The 22,233-nt window shown below is 40.8% G+C and overlaps 2 protein-coding genes across 4 annotated transcripts in view; one reads left to right on the top strand and one right to left on the bottom strand.

The window, feature by feature from the left end:
* Nucleotides 1-275: 275 nt before the first annotated feature.
* PRELID3A (PRELI domain containing 3A) lies at nt 276-15,932 on the bottom strand. The gene is made up of 6 exons (XM_073331639.1): nt 15,742-15,932; nt 10,122-10,290; nt 9,638-9,727; nt 8,615-8,685; nt 8,415-8,517; nt 276-1,887 (listed from the first exon to the last, which is right to left on the bottom strand). The coding sequence occupies exons 1-6, from the start codon at nt 15,771-15,773 to the stop codon at nt 1,768-1,770; spliced, it is 585 nt and encodes a 194-aa protein (XP_073187740.1). The 5' UTR covers nt 15,774-15,932; the 3' UTR covers nt 276-1,767.
* Nucleotides 15,933-16,111: 179 nt separating this feature from the next.
* AFG3L2 (AFG3 like matrix AAA peptidase subunit 2) overlaps nt 16,112-22,233 on the top strand; it is a 43,665-nt gene continuing 37,543 nt past the window's right edge. For all 3 annotated transcript variants that reach the window (XM_073331636.1, XM_073331637.1, XM_073331635.1), the window contains exon 1: nt 16,112-16,293. In XM_073331636.1, coding sequence (XP_073187737.1) covers nt 16,174-16,293 — 120 coding nt within the window. In that variant the 5' untranslated portion in view covers nt 16,112-16,173. The remainder of the gene's footprint in view (nt 16,294-22,233) is intronic.

The raw sequence follows: 22,233 nt of genomic DNA, 5'->3' as shown, positions 1-22,233 counted from the left end.
CAGGGAACATCCGAGGTCAACATGAAGACAAAAAGGTAAATATTTCCTGGGTTCTGAAAAGCTAAGATTAATTCTTATCCAACCAAAAAAAATTTTTTTTTAAAACAGAAATATTTTCTTGGTAGGAAAGCATACGTTGATAGTTTCAGACCTACCTCTTAGTTTAAAAGAGGACAATGCAATTACCAAAATACATAGTGCATGTGTTTGGTGGGTTTTCCACCAAACTAGCATTGTATTTTAAAGCACTCCAATCAAAGCAAGTTATGGAACAATTATTTATTTTTACCATAAAAAATTTTAATTTTTTACTCAAAGGTAGTTTTCTAAACCATTTGTTCTGTTTGCACAAGGAATCAAGTCTTTGCAACAGACCGTTTCTTCAGCCTTTGCATGCGCACACACAAAAAAAATTCCAATTCTTCAACAAATCAAAAATTTACCTTCAGTTGAAGGCTGCATCTGAAACTTATGCAGCTTTCAAACACTCATTTCTGTATCCATGCCACAGAATGCCAAAGATTTCATACCTTTTGGAAAGCAATCCAACTTGTGTTTTTCTGCAAATATTCTACTGTATAGGTGTTACTGGATTTTGCAATCTTGTTTTCCCCGACGGACAATGAAGGACTACAACCAGAAACATTTAAATGAGCCTAAAAATGATTACTCATGCCAACCTGACAAAAATATTGTTAAAAATGTCAATTAAAGACGAACACAAAAACATGGAAAGCTCTGGAGGGGAAAAAAAAATTTCTAGAGAAAGCCAATTCTGCTTCTCATCTGTTTTTTTTTTTTTTTAGTACTCCTAAACTTTACTCCGCAAAGTGGATCTGAGTTTCTGCCGAGTCTTCATGATATCTTTGTTTGTGGCACAAGAAACAGTAGTTAAGTGTTACAATCTGAAGCAACAAAGATACTCTTCATTCAAATCACCTTATAAAAAGTTGCATTTAGAAGTCAATAGTTTTCCATGGAGGTATCAGCTGCTCTTCCAGAAGAGGGGGAGAAAAAGACTAGAACCAGTGAATAAATATTACAAAAATAAAATCTTCTATCCTCACAAAGTCTAACTAAAAATCTATATTCACATCTAAATTCTCACTGCATCTGTCAGAAGTTTGTATCCAAACATCCAAGACATAAATCACCTGTGTATCACATTCAGACACTGCATTTAACAATGCAAGAGGCAGTACCATCATGCAAGAACTAGCTTTTCAGATAACCTGAGTAAATAGCTCCATCACTTTACAGTGTGTCACTTTTCGTTATTTCACTTCGGCAGCGAAGACTAACACTAGATTCAGTGCTTTTATACCCATCTGCCCTTCATAAAATACAGCAGCTGCTCGCTTTAAAGAAATTCTTAATAAATATATGTACACACTTTTTTTTTTTTTTTTTTTTTAAAGTGAGCACAAAAAACAGATGGTAGAAGGTAGAAGAAACCTACTAGTTACCGCCTTTATAAAAAGGCACATTTTGGCATTTTTAAGAATTGCCAGAAAGGTTTTGTTTCAATTGGCTACAGCACATGGGGTTATTTAAATGAAAATAAAGGAAAGCATAAGAGCTCATGTTAGTCTTCACTGGTCAAATAGTTGATATGGAGCCTAGAAAGAGCTAGAAAAACATTTTTCTCGGGTTCGGACATTCCTATGAACATATAAAAGTCTGGTGTTAGCCATAGAAAAGAGATCTAAGGAAATAAAGTTCATGGGATAAAGTTGTTCTGTCACAGTTCCTTGGTGTTATGTGGCCTCAGTTCTCTGCTGCAGATGCCGCTGCCATTCCAGATTTCATGCTCACCCGTGTTGATGATGTTAATTCCTCAAACTCTGTATTTAGTTTGCCGATCACCCATTCCAGGGCATCTCGACCCTGTCAGAAAAAGACATGAATTTAGTATCAAAATGGATAAAAGGCCACTTAAAATTAAAACTTCAATATCTTTCCTGTGTCAGACTTCAGAACTGCTCTAAAGGAAACCAGTTTTTCATTATTTGGGGTTTTATGTTGAGGTTTCAAGTTTTTACTGAAGCTTCATTAAATGGAGTGTTTGCACAATCTTCATCTTATGTGCAAAAAGTTTGTGCCACACCGAAGTGAGGTTATGGGAAAAGAGGGTCTATGTAAAATTATTGGTTACTTTAACAATAAGGATATTTTTACCATTTGCTTTTTCTGTTAGCATAGTAAAGCCAACACATATACTGAGATTAAGATAGATTCTAGTCCAGCTGATAAATCAGAATTTTTAAGAAATTTACATTTGGAGAATTTTTGATTACTGAAGGTGAGAGCCAGGAAGAACCAAGCTGGACTTTCAGGTTAACTCAGTAGTTAGTTAAGGAAAACAAACAAAAACAACAAGACAGACATTCTACTTGTCAGAACAAAATTTGGTCAGAAAGTGACTGTAGGAAGGGTATCATGGAGTTCTAAGTTCATGGATGAGTCACTTTTCAGCATATACTGAGCTATGTTTTTTTAAAACAGCAACTACATTTTCTGTCACCCTGCCCTGTTCCCTCCTACTCTTAGGATATTTTAAGAAGGCCTCAGAGAAAACAAAGTGCTGTAACTAAGAGCAATTAAAAACTTAAATATAAGTGTTCAGCTCCTTTATTTTAATTGGCCACATAGAATGTGCACTGCCCAGTTTTGTGAATTCATGTCAGAGACTTATTTGACATGCTTAACTTGCTGGACTCTAGTCACACCCTTACTGAAGATTAGCTTTAAAATGAGAAATTTCTAGCCTAGAGTTCGGTACAACTTTTATTTCCTTAATCAAAAGTACTGGAGTGTAGGGCTTTTAAATTCCATTTACTCAGGGTGAGTAGAAGTTTTGCCCATGTACATAGGCTGAGTGAGACCAGGGAGACACTGGCCTCTGTCTGGCGGGGAGGGAAAGGAAGGCCACAAAACCTCTAAAACACTACTACTTTAACAGGAAAGGTTGATGCAATTAGAGTGCCCAGGGGGAATATTTGGTAGGTGCAGGGACCCAGGCATTTCCTTAAGAGCAAGAGGGTGAGGGCAGCAGCACCCTGTGAAGTTGAGGACTGGGGTAGAACTGATTGGGGAGGTGGAATTTAATTTATTTGGGTGATAGAACAGACCAAGGGAGGTGTTATTATTTAAGAGGACAGAAGAAGTAATTTTTTCCAGGGGATTTAAGATACGTGGATGGAAATTCAGTATGCATGAGGGCATGGTGGCATAGGTACTTTCCCACCTGGCATATCAGGCTTAGTCTTCAAGCAAGCGTCAGAAGCTTTTCAAGTCTTTTTGGAGAGAAGTAAAAATCAAGCTCACCTTAACCTCTTACATCATTACTACCACAAAAGGCATCCTCTAGAGACTCAGTGTTTTTCACTGGACATACTGTCCTGTTCTTACTATTCTTATCCATTAACTCTTCACTTTACCACCCACACATACATCCTAATGAATGAAACAGCTGGATTAAAAGTACTCAGTTCATTCTAAAATGCATTCTAGGAAGAGATACTACTAGGTCTGGTTAGACAGTGCAGAATACAGGATGGCACCCAAATGAGCAGATATCAGATGACAGGATTCCTCAGAACAATATTTCAGTAAGAACTAAACTCTTGTGACACAGGCAGCTCAGCAAGAAGCACCAGAATGTATGCTATGTGATTGAGTCATTAGGTCATTAGCTTTACAAACTGCAATGCATGCGAACAAGTTCAATAGCTGGGGGATATTACTAATGCAGGAAGAAAGAGGGTGTTACCCCCTAAGAGAGCACTATATGTATACTTGTTACAGTGTATATATATAATATATATATATATATTTTGTAAGAGAGTCCCTATCCCACGGTCTCCTCTTCCCTAACCAGTGGGAACTAGAGTGGATGCACATTCAAATAACCAGTCAGTCTTTTTCAAGTTAAGAAAAATAAAAGACTGCACAAGTTTAAAATGCTATTTCCATTTAGCCTCATTGAAAGAAAATGGATTGTGAAATAGGAGGCGGCATCTTCAATCACCAGGAAGAACATGCCAAATTTAGAAATAAAGCCCTTTGTTATCCAAATGCTATATTGAGTTATCAATGTTTATGTTACAGTTAGCAGTCACTATTTGCTAGGAATTGCCCACACACTAGTAAACAGTCCCCATCCTGAAAAGATTTTAAAGTATTAAAAACAAACTCAGAATCAAAAATTCTCATGCATGTGCCAAGACCAAGCATGAGAAATTTCAGTTCTTACAAAAAGTTAGTGGATTGGAAGTTAGCATTTATAATGAGTGCCACCAACATGTTAAAGGGACACCAACTTGCATATTTTTGGTTTGGCTAATTAAAACTGAATTTATTTTAGTCAGAGCAACCCTTATTCTTCTTCAAAGTAGTCTTTTTTTCCCAGCTTCCCTGCTGATACTTAGTAGGCCCAAGGGCCACACCAAACTCCTCATTCTCCTCCCCCCCAGCCTGTTTCCCCTCTATGCACACAGTTACCACTTCAGTTTGTTTTGCTGGTACTATTGCTGGCAAACTTTCTCACAGAGTATAGGGAAGCATGCATGCGAGCTACAACAGAGCAGTGCAGGCTGCTACATGCAACAGGAAATAAATGCATTACAAAATAGTGTAACTGACTGAACTGTCATATTCACAGAGATTAGAGGGGGAAAAAAACAAACAAAACAAACCACAACTCTTTCCCCCAATGTTAGGCATAGAAATAACCCCAGGTACAAGCTTTTCAGACTGAAAAGCTATTTTTCAAGTTACTTTCCTTTTAGTTACAGGGTCACTAATACACAAAACACTGAAAGGAAACAAGTAACACATTTAAAACACTAAGAATGTTTAAGTCTGATCATATAGACAGTAGACTTTTATTAGCCAAAAAGTTAGCCAGCATCTTTTGGGTGGGACTCAGATCCACAAAATGCCTTCCAAGGATTATAACCAGTAAATCATTCAAGTAGGTTTGTTGGTTTTCCAAAACAAATACAATCTGAGGTATTTTCTCGCAGCTCTGGAAAAACTGCTTAAAACCCTATAAAACTTAAGCATCAGTGCACTATGCTGACATGGTAAATTTCAGAACAATTCTCCAGTGGAATCTAAGTTAATAAAGCTTCACCTCTACAATTTCTTTTAAAATTAAGGACCTGGGCAGTTCTACTCAGTGAAAGGAAAACAGAATCTGACAGAGGATTGGAGTGTATATTTTTACATATATATACACACACATATAAATATATATGTATTTTATTTAAGTCCTACATTATATAGGCAAGCACATTCATAACCAAGCATGCACATTACATACGTTAGCACTACATTGTGCTTTCAATATTCGGTCAAATACTGGGTATAAAGATTTATTATATCTTGGATAATTGATAGCAGACTGACTACTCCAGTTGAAGTTTTTTGGAGAAGACAAAGCTTAATGGTTTGTCCAACTCAAGAATTTAGTGGAATGAAAAGTAAACTTGAAAGCACATAGCCAGCATCTGCTAATTTTATAAGGCACACACACCCTCCCCCCCAAAATAAAGGAATCAAGGAGAAGAGTTATGAAAAAAGATTTTAGGATTTTATCATTGGAAGTTTGTGGTTTCAGTACAGGAATGACAGAGTCGAGCTAGGCTAGCTAATGGAAGGAAAGGTGAAGAGAACTATTTACTGTCCAGCATTAAACTATGAAAACTGTAACCACTCCTTTCAGCCTTGAAGTCTGAATATGAAAGAAAGCCGCATTTCCTACCATGAACAAATGGAAATACATCTGAAAGTTAAATTTTAAATAAATAGTCATGTTGCTTAAAGAAGGTCATTTGTAACAGCAGCAAGGCAGGAAACCAATTTAAGATGCTAAATGAGATTCTTACTGCAACAATACAGCTCAGTGGTTTGAGCATTGGCCTGCTAAACCCAGGATTGTGAGTTCAATCCTTGAGGGGGCCATTTAGGGATCTGGAGCAAAACTTGGGGATTGGTTCTGCTTTGAGCAGGGGGTTTGACTAGATGACCTCCTGAGGTCCCTTCCAACCCTGATATTCTATGGTTCTATGAATTCATGAGAGTAAAGTATGTTCAGCTTTAACCTAAATTTTAAACCACCAACAGAATTTTAAACCCCCACCTTCCCAATCACCCATCTACCTCTTAAAAGTCTAAGAAAAAGGAGGAGACCAGATCAATTCCTGTCACGGAAGACAAAGCAAGTAGCGATAACTCTGTGCTGAAAACTATTCTTGTTAGGCACCCGTTTTGAGAAAACCAACCCTAAACACATTAAGTGCAATTCTGATCCATTTTTATAATAAGGCTGATTCCATTAACCAAACATTTTTTGGTTAATTTCTTTAGATAACTGTTCTTATCTAGTCAAATTTAATTGACCAAGCTGGAGTGGGCCCCTATTAAAGAGTGACATTTTCACATGCTTAGGTACCTGCAGTAATCTATCATTTACATGTATAAGAGGCAATAGTATGGTACAAAAGTACTGCAGTACATGTAGAAATAACTAAGGTCTGCCCTTCACTGATGTAGTGGATTTGGGCTACTTGACCCATTCTAGGTCACAATAAAAAAAAAAAAAAGACATACATGATTCTAGTATTATGAGAACAAGTTTCCCATTCTTGTATGTAACTGTGATTACAATACATGCAAGCTAATGTACATATATATAAAAAACATCACATCACAACAGTCCATGCACACATTTGCTAGAAAGCTGAAATGCTGTACCGAGATAGCGAATGCCGAAGTTACCACTAGTTAGTACAAACTGCAGATGTAGAGAGAGACTGCTAGCTTAGAGCGCTTTCAGAATTTTGAATTATCCACTCAATAGCATCCCACCCCTGGAGTAACACAGAAAAGATTAATACATGGCACAAAATTCATCTTTCATCATTGTAGTATTCAGGTATCTGGCCTGCAATCTCAAACCCTCAAAGCAAAATTCAACATTTACATCAGCATTTCAAGATACAGCAGAAAACACTTTCCAGCAAAGCTTTTGCCATCTCTAAGCAGACTTCTGAAAGCACAGAAACTCAGTCTTGTGCTTCTGCGGTCACCACCTCCTTCAAAGTAGAGCTCCTTGTTAGTAATGAAAGGGCTGGAAACAGCACACACAAATTCCTGCCAAGTTAAGCATCTCTGAATGGACCTAGCAGCCTTAGAAAGGACAAGAAGGTACTGTTCCACCGTTTGACACTTGACTACAAAGATGTTTAAGTGTTATATGGAAGAAGCCCTTTTTTAATTTGGCTTTCTAAACAGTCCACTTAGAAAATGTCTGACATGTAGGTTAACCAAAGATTTAACTGCCCTTGCGAGTGTCAGAGGATGGTGAGATCACAGTATGTACCCCATTACTCTAAGTGGAATTGGAGAGAATTGTAAAAAGTTTAAGTGGAGAGATGTTTATGGCCACCGAACAAAAATACAATCTGTACCCTCAAAATTCAACTAGCCACTTTTTCTCCCTCTCCCCAAACCCTGCAGTTCATCCACTTAACCCCCAACCTTAGCACACTTTATTTCTGCCAGTCTATCCCCTCACACCTTTACTATTGCCTCAGGGAAGTAGCGAACATTCAGATTTCCTCCTCCTCCCCCCTCCTCCCCCCAGATATCCTTCTGACCAAGAAGGGCTGAATCATCAATCTAATGCTTGACATCAAGTGATGGAAGCAGCATCACGGTCTAGTGATATCCTACTTCCAGGGGAAAGGGGCTGGCCAAGGCACATACTACCTGGGATGGCATCGGGAAGTATGACTCAACCTGAAGTGCCACGACCCAACCAGGCCAACTCCCACTTCTATTTTGCACCACATCCCACACACTCTCACATCTGCCTCACTGCTCCCTCCTGCACTGTTTGTCCTTCCCATCCCTACACCTGACCTATGCTCTGCCACACCACATTCATGCTCTTCCTCCAGCTGGTACTAGTGGAGAGGTACCGGTGTGATCCTCTATTGATTTCTAGTAATGTGAGAGCAAGACAGAGTGCCCTCAACAGTAGCAAATAACCACTCCCAAAGCCCTATCTGGAGTGTGAGCAGTACTTTGGGATGAACAAAGCTCTTTTTCTATGCCTTGCAGATTAACACAAATTGAGGAATTTACTTACAACAGGGAGTACACAAGTTTAAGAGCTGCTTGGGTAACAGTCTCTAACAATAGGAACATTACAGACAGGTTAGCATGCATTTAAAAACTAATTAACAAGTATTGCATTTCTTGCTTCTGGTGACATTTACAGGAACACAAATTTAATGGTTAAAAATAAAAGTTATACACACTTAGAGTCCAATACTGCAGATCTGAGCCTTAAGCATGGTATTCAGCAGTACAAGTGCCCAAGAATTACTGCCACAAAAGCATACCTTTCTAGCATTGGAGGATATTGTGTTGGCCATTAAACTTTCCAAATAACTACTCAGGCTAACGCCTTTTACAGTAATAATTGCTTCTTGAGTTAGCACAGTCCTGCAATGAAAGACATAAAATAAAGCTTATTGGTACAAAAAAGGAGCAATATACCCTCTCTCAGAAAGAAGCAGACAGACCCCCCGACTCAACTTACTTTTCTGGGTTTTCAGGATGAGGTGTGTAGATCAATCTCTCATCTACTGACACCAAATTTGTGAGAGTAATCTTAAAAACAAAACACACACAAATCCTCAGTGTTTTCTCCTCTTTGCGGTTTCCTCTATCAACAATTCAGTAGCACCAACTGGTGCTTCATTATCCTCAACAGCAGAAAACAGGCCAGTTACTGTACTTTGTAACAGCACAATTATAATTGTCAATAATAATAGAGAGGTGGTTTGTCTTCTCCTATTGCAAATCCAGTTACAGCCAGGTAACCTTTGCCTTTCACTAGGTCTCTCTATATTCCATGTTGTCCAACACGATTCAGGTAGCTTTTCAATAACATTTGTGAATGTTAAACCAAGTCTGAACTTCAGTATGTTTGCAATGGCAAGCTTTTTAATCCAGGCTCTTGAGGAAAATAAGCAGTCTTACCAATCACACACAAAACATGTATTTAGGCAAGTCCCTAAGCCTACATTTACTGTACAAAGACAAGACTCTTACTGAGATCTTCCATTTAAAACTTGATAAGCTTGAAGGACATTAGAATACAACATAACAGTTTGCATATTTCAACAAGATTAAAGATTTGCAATATAGTTCTAAATTTATTTCTGCTGCTGTTTAGTGAAAATTTCTTTGGCCAGCATATTTTATTCTCTAATACATGAGTTTGTCATTTCTGCTTTCTCAGAAGATGGTTTCACCTGACGTCAAAGTTACACCCACACAAATATTTTATATTGCCTACATATTTAAAGTTGCTTACTCATACAAAGAAGCAGCCAACAGCAACTGAAAAGGGAAATGTTATTTAGAAAACTGGCAACCCAGAAAAGCTTCAAACCATCCAGTTCACATTGAAAATGTTGGGGCTTTGTCTGACAGCAGTGAGCGCAAGCTTGTGCATTTCTAAAAGCAAAGCTTTCTTTTGTATTGCAAATAAGTAGGCGGTTGTTCTATTCTCCTACAGCCATTACCAAAAGCTTCCTGATCTCACTTAGTCACTTACATTGGTGGAGCAGAGTTCCATTTTCTTTTTTACTGGATCTACCACTGAATGTTCTTTAACGTATGTCAAAGTCCTACTTGTTCCCAAAATCTAGAAAACAAAACATTCTATTTAAATATTCAACATGACATCAGAGCAAATTACAAAAGGTGTTCCAAATTACTACTTTTACATATTTATGTTGTAGATGAAGGGGGTTGTACATGAACCCCCTGATCAGGATCAAGATCTCAACATGCTGAATGCTAGGCAATCACACAAAGGGACATAGTCCCTGCCTGGAAGATACCACAATTGAAATTTGATTAACATTTCAGGAAAAACTGCAATGCATTCACGGCAAGAGATGTGCTGCTATATTATTACATTTTCCCTACGATTTCTGGAAAAGGTGTTTCCTATCAATTCAGAGTTGAGATCCCAGAGGATGAAGTGTTTAGATGCATTACATTGTCAGTTACTCATTCAACTTATAAAAACATACCGCTTTTACAATACTTGGTAGTCCCCACTCTGTGCTGAGAAGTCGATGACTATGTAACCTTCCCTGGTTATCAAGGCTTCTGTCTATCACATCTACTCCTACCACACATGGATTCATGGGATTGGGGTATTTTCTCATAGCAGCTTTGATAACTGTATCCCATGGGTGTCTAGGGGAAAAAAAGGCAGTATTTATACATTTCATTAACAATATTCATCTAAGATCAAATGAGTGGTGCAGACTTATCTGGGGTATTGGGTGAAGTACTGGTCACCTCGCATCAAAAACAAATATTGCTGAATTAGAGGGGGGCTCAGAAGGTCTATTAAAATAATTAGGGGCATGGAAGAATTTTTACATGGAAAGATTAGAGAGACAGATTGTTTACCTGGAAAGGAAACAAAGGTACATAAAATGAGGACGTTATAGTGAAGATAGACAGGAAAAACAGAAGCTCCTGGTCTAACAAGAACAAGGTGACATTTACTGAAGTTAAAAGATGGCAAATTCAGATTAATAGGAAATACTTTTCCATGCAACATGTAAACAAACAGTAGATCTCACCACCAAAGGACACTGAAGCAAAAAGGAATAATAAATATCTAGGTAATGCTAACAAATTTTGGAAGCAATGTTAAGCCTCATGCTTCAGGATTTAAACCAATCTCTAACTATTTGGGATTATAGGAAACCTAGTACATGGGGCAGATCATCCTACATGCACTTACTGTGTGGCTTTGGCACCTTCTCTGAAGTATCTGGTACTAGCCACAGTCAGATACAAGAGAGACAAGACTGCACTAGATGGTGATGGGTTTGATCCAGTATGGAAATTCTGCTGTTCTTAAACAATACTGACAGTGTTGAAAGAATACCTGATAGTTTGTGTAAGCGTACTTCGTATTGCATACATATTATACATGATCAACCTGTTCCAAAATGATTGTTGATTGTCTAACTTGAGAACTATTAAAAAGGGTGAAGCTGGAACGGGCTGAGTTATAGATAATATGTGCTTGATAAATGATGTTTGTTCTAGCAATATGGTGTTAATATAAGCTTTACCTAAGAGTAGAAGAGACAAGGTGGATGAGGCACTCTCTATTTGAGCATAAGCTTTCGTGAACTACAGCTCACTTCATTGGATGCATTGCACCCGATGAAGTGAGCTGTAGCTCACGAAAGTTTATGCTCAAATAAACTGGTTAGTCTCTAAGGTGCCACTAGTACTTTTTTTTTTTTTTTTTTTTTGCAGATACAGACTAACACAGCTGCTACACTGAAACCTGTCTTTTATTGAGCCAACTTCTATTGGTGAAAGAGACAAGCTTTCAAGCTTACATAGAGCTCTTCTTCAGGTCTGGGAAAAAGAGACCGTGTAAGCTCAACAGCTTGTCTCTTTCACCCAGTAAAAGGTATTAATTCACCCACCTTGTCTCTCTAATATCCCAGGACTAAACCGGCAAACTGATTTATGAGGTCATGTTCTCCAAACTAAAGCTGGCCTCCTTGAAAATTTCTTTCAATGTTCTAGGGTTATGGAGACTGGTACTCACCTTACCTTCAGCTCTTGCTATTCACATATAAAGGCCGCCCCGTACTAGATTAGCAAAGTGAGAGTGTCAGGAACACATTCCCCCTACACCCTCAGCAGCCTCTGAACTAAACACCATATTCCACCAGATCTTTATCAAGATTTCTTTAACAGTTTTGCTTCATCTAAACTAGTAGACCAACCACTGAAAGCCAAATACAGTGGAGGTCTGCTACCCACAGACCTGCTACTGTCTGCAGTAGGATTCTCTCATTTTGTAAATCAGCTGTTACTTCACAGAGCAAGCTCAAGTCCAGCTAAACCAACACAATCTACGGTATGCATCCGATGAAGTGAGCTGTAGCTCACAAAAGCTCATGCTCAAATAAATTGGTTAGTCTCTAAGGTGCCACAAGTACTCCTTTTCTTTTTACAATCTACAGTAGTTTCTCTCAGGCATTTTCTGCACTCAAGTTTTCCATATTACTAACACTCGTTAGGCTCCACCGCTGTTAGTAACTGTGGCTCTGCAGTGGAAAAAAAATTTAGGGAATAAAAGACAAGTGCAGGCACCATGCAAAAGGTGTTGCTATGTGGAGGTGTTAAAACCCTTACAAGAATAAGCATTGCAACAGTAAATTTTATACAACTGAGTACTGTTTTTGTTTAGCACAGTCAGGACCTCCGAGGCAAACAGCCTTATGTCATGTTCTGAAGTCTTGAAAGTCAGCTCCTAAGGCCCAGCTTTCCAAGGTCAGTAACAAGGTTCTCAGAGGCTCTAACTTTTGAAGTCACTCCCCTCAATGCCAGAATTTGATTTGATGTTTGTTTCATTCCAACTTCTGACTAAACAGTATTTTATCTTTTTTATTGTTTAAATAGGTGAGGTTTCATAAAGAGTAAGATATCGAGTCATTTTGACACACACACACACACACTTTGTTATAGGAGCTATATTAGATAAATAATGGAAAAGTGTTCTAGTTTTTAATTCGACTACAGCTTAACTCCCCTATGTAGGAAGGCATCTACAAGACATTCCTCTAACTATACACACACACACACAATAAAATGGAGTTTCGCAAACATCTCCAGCATGAACAGGAAAAACAAAATGGTCCTTCAACGTCAAATGGGGAAATATTTGCTTTAAATTAAAAAATAAAAATTAAAAAAAAATTGTCCCTTCCTCTATTCCTTGACCCTGCTCTCTACTAAAAGATATGCATGAACTGGTCTTCATATTATCTTCAGGAATTATGCAATGTAACATGAACATAAAACTAAGCATAAAGGTGATTAACAAAGACAAGATGACCTTGAAGACTTACAAGGAGCTAAAGGCCATTTTATGAATCCCTGATCTAACTACACACACACACACATTGCAGCATACAGTTTTGCAGGCCTCACATTCTGCAATCTAATTTTCACATAGCATCAAGAAAGTATTATGTCCCACAGATAACTGATTTTCAAGTCAAGCTCTGCAGTTGCTCAAAACCGAAGTTGTGCCACACAAGAGAAAGCTTTATTAGCACCCACCTTTCATTTTACACTCAAAGTTTTGGTTTACACATCATAACTTCAGCTGTCAAAACTTTGAGAGTAGATCTTTGTCCACATACCAAATGTACACCAGCTTATCTGAAGTTATTTAAGTAAATGTAGTTAAACCAGTGCAAACCCCTATACTAAGAAACTTTTGAAAAGATTTTAGATTGCTGCTAACATCATTCTAGCTTCACCTACGTTAGCAACTGCGAGAGCCCTAGCATAGGGGGGCTTTCAGTGACATTTTAAACACTCTCTCTACACTGCAATAAAGTACCCACAGTTGGCCCACATCAGCTGACTGTGGGTCATGGGCTATAAAATTGCAGTGCAGACTCCGCCCCCCTCATAGGGTCCCAGCACCCAGGCTCCAGCCCAAATGCCTACACTGCAATTTTATAGCTCTGCAACTGAAGCTAGAGTCAGTTGACAAAGGCCAACCATGGGTATTTTACTGCAGTATAGACATAGCATGTCTAATTGACAGAGGGTCTGTGCCAGGCTAGATGACATGGCGCTTTAAACACAGATGGTACACCTACATTAAGGCTCCCAAATTTGCTAACACTGGTAAAGCAAGACTGAAGTTTGCAATAATGGGACATTTTTCAAGTCCCTCCTCAAAACCCACTTCCATCAGCTTGGAAGAACTGGGTGGTGAAAAACAACACCACGAACAACTACAAGCTTCATCTGTGACTTCAGAGTCACATTCTGAACTTACTCTCCTCCTTCCCTCTCCCTCCTTGCCCCGTATCTCCTAGGTTTATCCAGTCTAACTGTAGAGTCCTAGGAAGCAGGGACTATATCATATGTCTATACAGTGAGGCTATGACTTCAGACTTTAAAAACAAAACTGAAACAAAAAACCCCACAAGTTTATACCTACCAATCTGCGCCACAACATATATATAAACAAATGCGAAAAGGAAGCCGTTGTTTTGAAATGCCTAAGCCATCATCACTAAAGTTTCTAGCCTGTTATCTACAGATGTTTCCCAGTATGATGTGGCTAGACTTTGACACAAGTATTCCCATTCTATAACTTTGCTACCAATTATACAAAACGAGAACTGTATGACACAAGCAGTTTTCAAATATCATACATAACCTTTTTTGCAGTTAAATGCTTCACTTATATGAAGAACAACATGAAATAAATGACAAAGTAAGTTATTAACTTTGAATGTTAGCAGTTCATTGAAGATATTTCAAGGATTTTTTAAAACACATTACCGCTTTAAAAAAGGGGGGGGGGCAGGGGAGAGAAGAAAGAAACATACAATAACTCAGTTTTAATCTGTTTATACGCTTTAGGAGAATCAGCTACATCTGTGTTTGCTCTAATATTATGAAAGGTCATTTATGAATACTTATGCCTTAAGGCCAAATAATGTAATAGTTTTGTCAGTTTCATAACTCTGCCCTTTTGGAGTCCTATTTCCTGCATACCTTGGCAAACAGAAGACAGATGTGGAAACCTTTCACACTGCTTTCAGCCCTTGCCTATATGGGAAAGTTTCAGCATAATTTGGGGGGTGAATTTAAACCAATATAGTTATACCAGCAGAACTCCCCAGTGGACACTCATTCTATTGCATCCGATGAAGTGAGCTGTAGCTCACGAAAGCTTATACTCTAATAAATTGGTTAGTCTCTAAGGTGCCACAAGTACTCCTTTTCTTTTTACTCATTCTATTATAAGAGCTTCTTTGGTGGTTGAGAAGTGATTTAAACTAAGGTGAAAAAAAGCCACTCTTTTACAGGATTAATAATGTCCAGAAGGGGTCACATCAGTATTACCGATAAAACTTCCCCATTAGAGAAGCCCTCAGTCACCTCTCTCACGTTGGTATGCAACATTTTGCACAGATCTCCATACTGCACTGCCACCAAGTGCACCCCCTTTGAACAGCAAAATGCAGGCCTCACTCAGTGAGAGCTGCGCACAATCTTAACTTTAACTACAAAAAGACCTCATGATCAGCTAGTTTCTCAGAGGAAAAAAAAAAGGGGGGGGGGGGACGACTGCGGAATCGATGACACTTCCCGCAACCCACACAATGAGGAGAGACACCCAGTGGCAGCCCAGGCTGATAAGCGAAGTTAAGGCCACTGCAATAACTGCAGGTCATAGGTCGCACTTGGCACTTTTTCTCCGGAGGTCGGCGTGGTGCCGCGGAGACACAGCTGTCACCTGGCGCGGCCATCGAGCTGCGGGGTGACCTCGGGCGAGTCACAACCCTACTCGGGGCCTCAGTTTCCTCAACTCACTCTGGGCTAGGGATAAATGACGTTTCCCGGCCCGCGGGGGAAGGGCGCGGGGTGAGGGCTGGAGTATCACCGCGCCGGGGGGCGTTCAGCCCAGTGGCCGGCGGGGGCCCGCGGCAGGGAGCCCCGGCTCACACCGGCGTCTGGCTCGGTAAGGGCGGAGTCACAGCCCGGGGGCGCAGGGCCAGCGCGCTACCGGCCGGCAGGAATCACCGCCCCGCCTTCAAGCCTGGGGCCCGGCGCCTGCTGCCGCCCGCTTACCCGAACACGTGCTCCGAGCTCCAGATCTTCATGGCTCCGCTGCGGCGCCCGAGCTCCAGCGGCGACCTCGCGCTCGCTCTTCGCCGGGCTCCGGGCAAAGAAAGAGCCGGCTCAGCGGGGGAGGGGCCGTGACGCGCTCGGGGCGGAACAGACTGTGCCGGGCGGGCTCATGACTCACGCGCTCCCAACTGCCTCACGAGCGGGAGGGGCGCGCGCGGGACACCAGGAAAAAAAAACAAAAAAAAAAAACCAAACACACCCCGCCCCACCTTTAAATACGTCATTCCATCGCCCGCAGTCCCCTGCAGCCACGTGACCCCCCCTCCCTCCCTCCCTCCCCGTCCGCTCCCGACGTGACGTGATGAGCTCGCACGCCGCGGTGGGGGTGGAGTTTGTGGCGGGCGAGCCGAGCCTCGGAGCGGCCGTTTGGCCATGGCGCACCGCTGCCTGCTGCTGTCGCGCGGCTGCTGCCGGCGCCGGGGCCTGTCCGGGGTCCTGACGCTGCAGCAGCTGCTCTCGAGCCGGGGCCCCTCGGGGCCGGGGCTGGCGCAGGTGAGTGACACCGCGGTGCCGGGGTGGGGGAGCTGGGGGGCCGCTGTCGGGGGGGGCGGGGACGATCGCTCCCAGGCCTGAGAGTGGAGCTGGGGTGACCCGCCCTGGCGGTCCCGGTGACCAGCGTGCCCGGGCGCGCTCCCCAGGGCCAGCGTTTAACCCGGGCCCGGCTCCTGGCTCCGCAGGGGGCTTCTTTCCCCCGGCCAGGGCGCCTGAGATTCCTCGGTGCCCGCCGCGCAGGCCCTGGCGCCCCCGGGCAGAAACGATGCAGACCACGGCTGCGTCGCGCCCTCCCCGGGGTCTTGCCGTTGGGTGTTGTCCTTAAGGAGCCGGGGATCGGGGTGCCCCGGCCCTTCGGCGTGTCTCTGCCAAGCGGGAGCTGGAGGCCGGTCTCCAGGGCATCAGTGTTAACGCAAGGTGGGGGGCCATGGCGGGGGGGAGAGCAGGGCCAGGAGGACGCTGGACGCTCCGCTCCGCTCAGAGGATTCTGGATCCCTGCGAGCTGTTCACAGCTCACCCGTAAGCCAAGGTCTTCTTTAAAAATATATATATATATATCTCCTGTGGTCACTTTAAAGGGAAGTGACGGGAATTGGAAGCTCACAGGTGCAAGCTTTAGGTTGCAGATTTGAATCTGGGCAAAGACACAAAAATCACTGTCAGCCGTTGGCTGTTCGGCTCTCGGGGAGATGGTGTGGCCTCTGTCCAGCTCCTACAGCACAGGTGTGTGGAGCACAAAAGCTATCTGAGCAGTCACCCTTATTCGTAATCGCATTGGATAGAGAGGGAGGATGATCTTGTGACATGGCACTGGACAGGGACTCCATTTACTTCCTGACTCTTCCACAGACTGGCTCTCAACCTTTCCAGACTACTGTACCCCTTTCAGGAGTCTAATTTATCTTGCAAAAAAGAAAAGGAGTACTTGTGGCACCTTAGAGACTCACCAGTTTATTTGAGCATCTCTAATGTGCCACAAGTACTCCTTTTCTTTTTGCGAATACAGACTAACACAGCTGCTATTCTGAAACCTAATTTATCTTGCATACTCCCAAGTTTCACCTCACTTACAAACTAAGATATAAAAATACAAAAGTGTCACAGCACCCTGTAACTGAAAAACTGCTGACTTTCTCATTTTTACCATATAATTATAAAATAAATCAATTGGAATATAAATATTGTACTTACATTTCCATGTATAGCATATAGAGCAGTGTAAGCAAGTCCTTGTCTGTGAAATTTTAGTTTGTACTGACTTCAGTAGTGCTTTTTATGTAGCCTATTGTAAAACTAAGCAAATATCTAGATCAGTTGATGTACCCCCAGGGTATGTGTACTCCTGGTTGAGAACCACTGTCCTACGTGACCTTTGGCAAGTCACTTAATGTCTCTTCCCCAGTTTCCTATTTGTGATGGGGGAATAGTTCACACTGTTGCTGCAAAGATACATGAATACTTATGAAATGCTTGGGATACTTCAGCATGAGGTCTGAAAGCCTTAGTCTATACTTCCATCTCTTGGCATAGTTTGTTTTAATTCTTAGTTTCTTTGTGCAGACTTTAGTGAGGCCTTAACTTTATCAGGACAGCTTTCTTAATGGTTTGTTGTAGGCAATGCCACTGATCATTAAGAAAGTTGAACGCTTACTATTATTAATGGGTATATTCTTACTCAAAATTGTGTGTTTTCCTTTTAAGAATTATATTAAGGAGGTAGAATATACATGATGATGAACATTAGAAATGTAATATCTTAATTAGAGTATCTTCAGTGGAAAGCATAATTTACAAGAAACTGAAGTAAACTGTGGAGATAACCATATGTAACAATGGGCTGTGCCTACCTTTATGTAAGCTACTCTGGTCTGCTGTGCCTGCCTTTATGTAAGTTAGTTATACAGTACTGTATTTTCAAAGGATTAGTCTTTATTAGAAAGCTTCTACTTTTTTTCAAAACACTCTTATGCAGTAGCTGATGGTTGTCAGATAATTATAAGGATGTCAGCTGGGTCCAATTTACATTGTTCAGTTTAAAACAGTGGCTCTTAACCTTTCCGGACTACTGTACCCCTTTCCGGAGTCTGATTTGTCTTGCATACCCCCAAGTTTCACTTCACTTAAAAACTACTTGCTTACAAAATCAGACATAAAAATACCAAAGTTTCACAGAACACTCTGACTGAAAAATTGCTTGCTTTCTAATTTCTACCATATAATTATAAAATAAATCAATTGGAATATAAATATTATACTTCAATTTTAGTGTATAGCATATAGAGCAGTATAAACAAGTCGTATGAAATTTTAGTTTGTGCTGACTTCAGTTGTGCTTTTTACATAGTCCCAGGGGTGCACGTTCTCCTGGTTGGGAACCACCAGTTTCGGACATTTTAAAAACATTTTTGAAGTTTTTTCTATGCAATAAATAACTAGTACTAGTGTTCTTTTTATTTATTGATAACCTCTTGATTTTTGGGAAAAGATTCATTTTCTGTTGATGTAATTGAAAATGGTGATTTTCTGTGCTTCTTTTGTGTTCTTGGTAACTTTCTGTGGATTAGAATTGAGGATTTAGTGACCTTTCATCTTTTCTTTTTTGTATGGTGAAAAGTTCTGGTGGGTGTCTTTTTAAATACCCAGCAATGCTGCCATTTTGTTTTGCAGCACAAGATTCTGAAGGAGAGAGAGCATGAGGCAACATTTATTCAGTGCTACAGGTCTTGTATTTGTCTGACACTGTTAAATAGTGAGTAGAGTTGCATCACAGCCTTAATGTAAGTCAGGTATAACTTACTGACCTGTATGCTCTCTTCACCTCTCCATTGTGGACTATTTTATATCTGTGAGTGTTTTAGCAATATTGTTAAAAAATGCTCATTAGGTATCATTATCTTTCCCTAAGATGAAGGTTCCTTGGAGCAATAAAGAATATTTACTTGCGTGTTTTTATTTATTTATTTCAAATTCCTTTGTCATGGCAACTGTTTTATCCCCCAGATTGATAGGCTGGGCAGGGTTCCCCTGTATGGTTCATGAAATGGCCTAAATGTTTAGACAGCATGAAGGCAAAGTATGCTTCATTTGCTCTTTCTTCTTTCCCCCTTTGAAACACCTGAAAGTATCATATCATTTTAGGTCACTCTGGCATTCCCATTTCCAGCTAACCTAAGAATAGTTTCCCTAAAAATAGCAACATGTGCTAAAACTGGATTTCCATGACATTTATTATACCGTAGTTATTAGCTTGAATGTGTAACATCTTGACTGTAATATTCCTTGATAGAGTAGCCTGGGCTTTTAGATTATGCAGATAAGTTCACATAGGAATTCTAATAATTGTTGAAAGTACTCAGGTGGGGGAGAAGGGAACTGAATTCATTTTTAAAATTAATTAACTTTGGCACAGGTCTATAGTCAGTATAAACATGGGTACAATCAAGACTGTCTAGTGATTCAATGTAGGTGACTTTTACTTCCTTCTTTATAAAATATATTTTGTAACTCTTTCTTATGTGTGTCTTACCTGAGGCACTGTTAGAGACATTTTAGCAACACATTTTGTAGTCTGCAGAGATAAATACAGCAGTGTACTAGCTCTTCTGCTCCGGTCTGTCCCCATGCTATGGCATATTCCTGATCAACCAAGTCATAACACAGTTTAACCCCTATTTATGCTGGTTATAACCTGGTTTACCCATAAACAATCTTAAACTGTATGAACACAATTGTTTTCCGTGATTAGATGGAGCAAAAGTTGCTGAGTATTCTTGCCTTTTGTTCAGTTACTCTGAATTTGGATCATGAATAAAATAAATAGTCTCCCCAACAGACCTTCATTAATTTTTGGTGTTGCAGGAAGAGAGGTAACATAGAAGAGAAGGTGAGCCAAAATTGTCAGACATAGTTTTCTTCTGAGTTTCACTGCTGCTTCTTTTATCACTTCCTTGTCCTTGAGATGCATGTAGATTATTGTCTCTATGCAAAAGAATAAATGGACATAAATTAGACATCAAGAATTGTAACATTCAAAAACCAGTAGGAGAGCACTGGACAGTCTCCCTGGACACTCAATAATAGACTTAAAAGTGGCTGTTCTTCAACAAAAAAACTTCAAAAAGAGACTTCAGCGAGGAACTGGAATTAATTTGCAAACTCGACACCATCAAATTAGGCCTGAATAAAGACTGGGGGTGGCTAGGTCACTACAAAAAGTAATTTTCCCTCTGTTGATACTCATACCTTCTTGTCAACGGTTGGGAATGGGCCACATCCACCCTGATTGAATTGGCCTCATTAGCATTGACATCACCCTCCTCGCCTCACACCGCCACTTGTTAAGGCAGCTCCCGTCTTCTCATGTGCTGTATATTTATATTTGCCTACTGTATTTTTCACTCCATGCATCTGAGGAAGTGGGTTATAGCCCATGAAAGCCTATGCCCAAATAAATTTGTTAGTCTCTAAAGTGCCACAAGGACTCCTCACTGTTTTTTATGAAATCTGTATTAACCAGAACATGGACGGAATCAAAACAATAATATGGAATCCAGCGCTTAAAAAAAAATCCAGCGCTATACAAAACAGTAAAGACATCTCCTCATGGCAGCCTCAGGGCCAGAGGATATGGAATTAATTTTTTTAATGGAAAAAAACTAAATTTGAAAATCCGCAATAATAAAACAGATTTCATTGGGCCCTAAGTATGACAATAGAAAATAAAGATGGAAGGGAGGACATCAACAGACTGAGAATTCTTTACCTGCTAGTCTCTATATCAGAAGTGAATAACAAGGAGATGGGGGAATTCATATGAATGAATGCCCTAATCCAAAAAGTTGGAATGGATCAAACTTTGTTCAAAAGTCTTTAATTAAAACCTTTTAAAAAAAAAATCCCAAGATTGGCAACAGCTTTCAAAGGACAATATTATAAATGCAATTTATGGTGGCGTGATGGAATTCTGTGAAGCAGCATATCAATTTCTTTTTTCCATCTTTGATATTAGATTCACCCTTTGGATAGAGAGTCTATTTTGCAACCAGAATATTTTGAGCATAACATAATTGCTAAACTTTAATAACATTGAGTTTTCCTTCACAAGTGCAACAGAGTGAAGATAATAGGACCTTGCATAGATATGCAAAGCCCTTGTTCTGGTTCACAGTGATGTCAGATGCTAGACCTGATGCAGTTATTTCTGTTGAGTCACCCAGTGTCAGGGTAGTTCACTTTTAGCAGTTCCCTCCAGGAGCATGAAAGGGTTGAATGTCCCTTTGAGGTAGAGGGAAGTAGTGGCAGGGCAGTGTTCCCTCTATTTTTTTTATATCCATGTGCGGAATGAGTTTTGTTATATGTACCAATATGGAGGTGATGTTTGGCGGAGGTGGTGCCGAGGGTTTCAGAGTGTGGGAGGGAGCTCAGAGCTGGGGCAGAAGGTTGGGGTGCAGAGGGTGAGGGCTCTGGGGTGGGGCCCGGGATGAGGGGTTTGGAGTGCAGGCTGCCCCAGGGCTGTGGTGGGAGAGAGGACACCCCCAAGCCTTGTCTTGCCGCAGCAGCCTGGGGCTGGGGAAGAGTACCTCTCCCCACCGCAGCAGCTGCGGGGCTGGCACAGGGAGAGAGGAGCATCTCCCTGCCGTGGCAGCCCTGCACACCCCTGCTTGCTCCCTGCCTACCCCCTACCTCTCTCCTCTCCAGGCCCCTGTGGCTGCATGCCTGCGTGGCCCTTGATAGCCTGCTGCATGGTCTTGCAGCTTGGAGGGAATTTAGGGCATAATGGTCTCCATCAGGGGGAAAGCCTCCGAGCAGCTATTTTTAGGAGAAAGCTTTACTTAGCTTAAATAACTAAAAAATATAAAATTTACCTCCAGGAAGTAGGTAAATTTGGATCATATTCAGAATTTATAGTCTCTCTTTGGAAGAAAAAGTGAACTCCACCTT

This window comes from Lepidochelys kempii, chromosome 2 (assembly GCF_965140265.1).
Source record: "Lepidochelys kempii isolate rLepKem1 chromosome 2, rLepKem1.hap2, whole genome shotgun sequence".
NCBI lineage: Eukaryota > Metazoa > Chordata > Testudines > Cheloniidae > Lepidochelys > Lepidochelys kempii.
The sequence above is the reverse complement of the archived record's forward strand: the minus strand, read 5'-3'. Positions and strand labels throughout refer to the sequence as shown.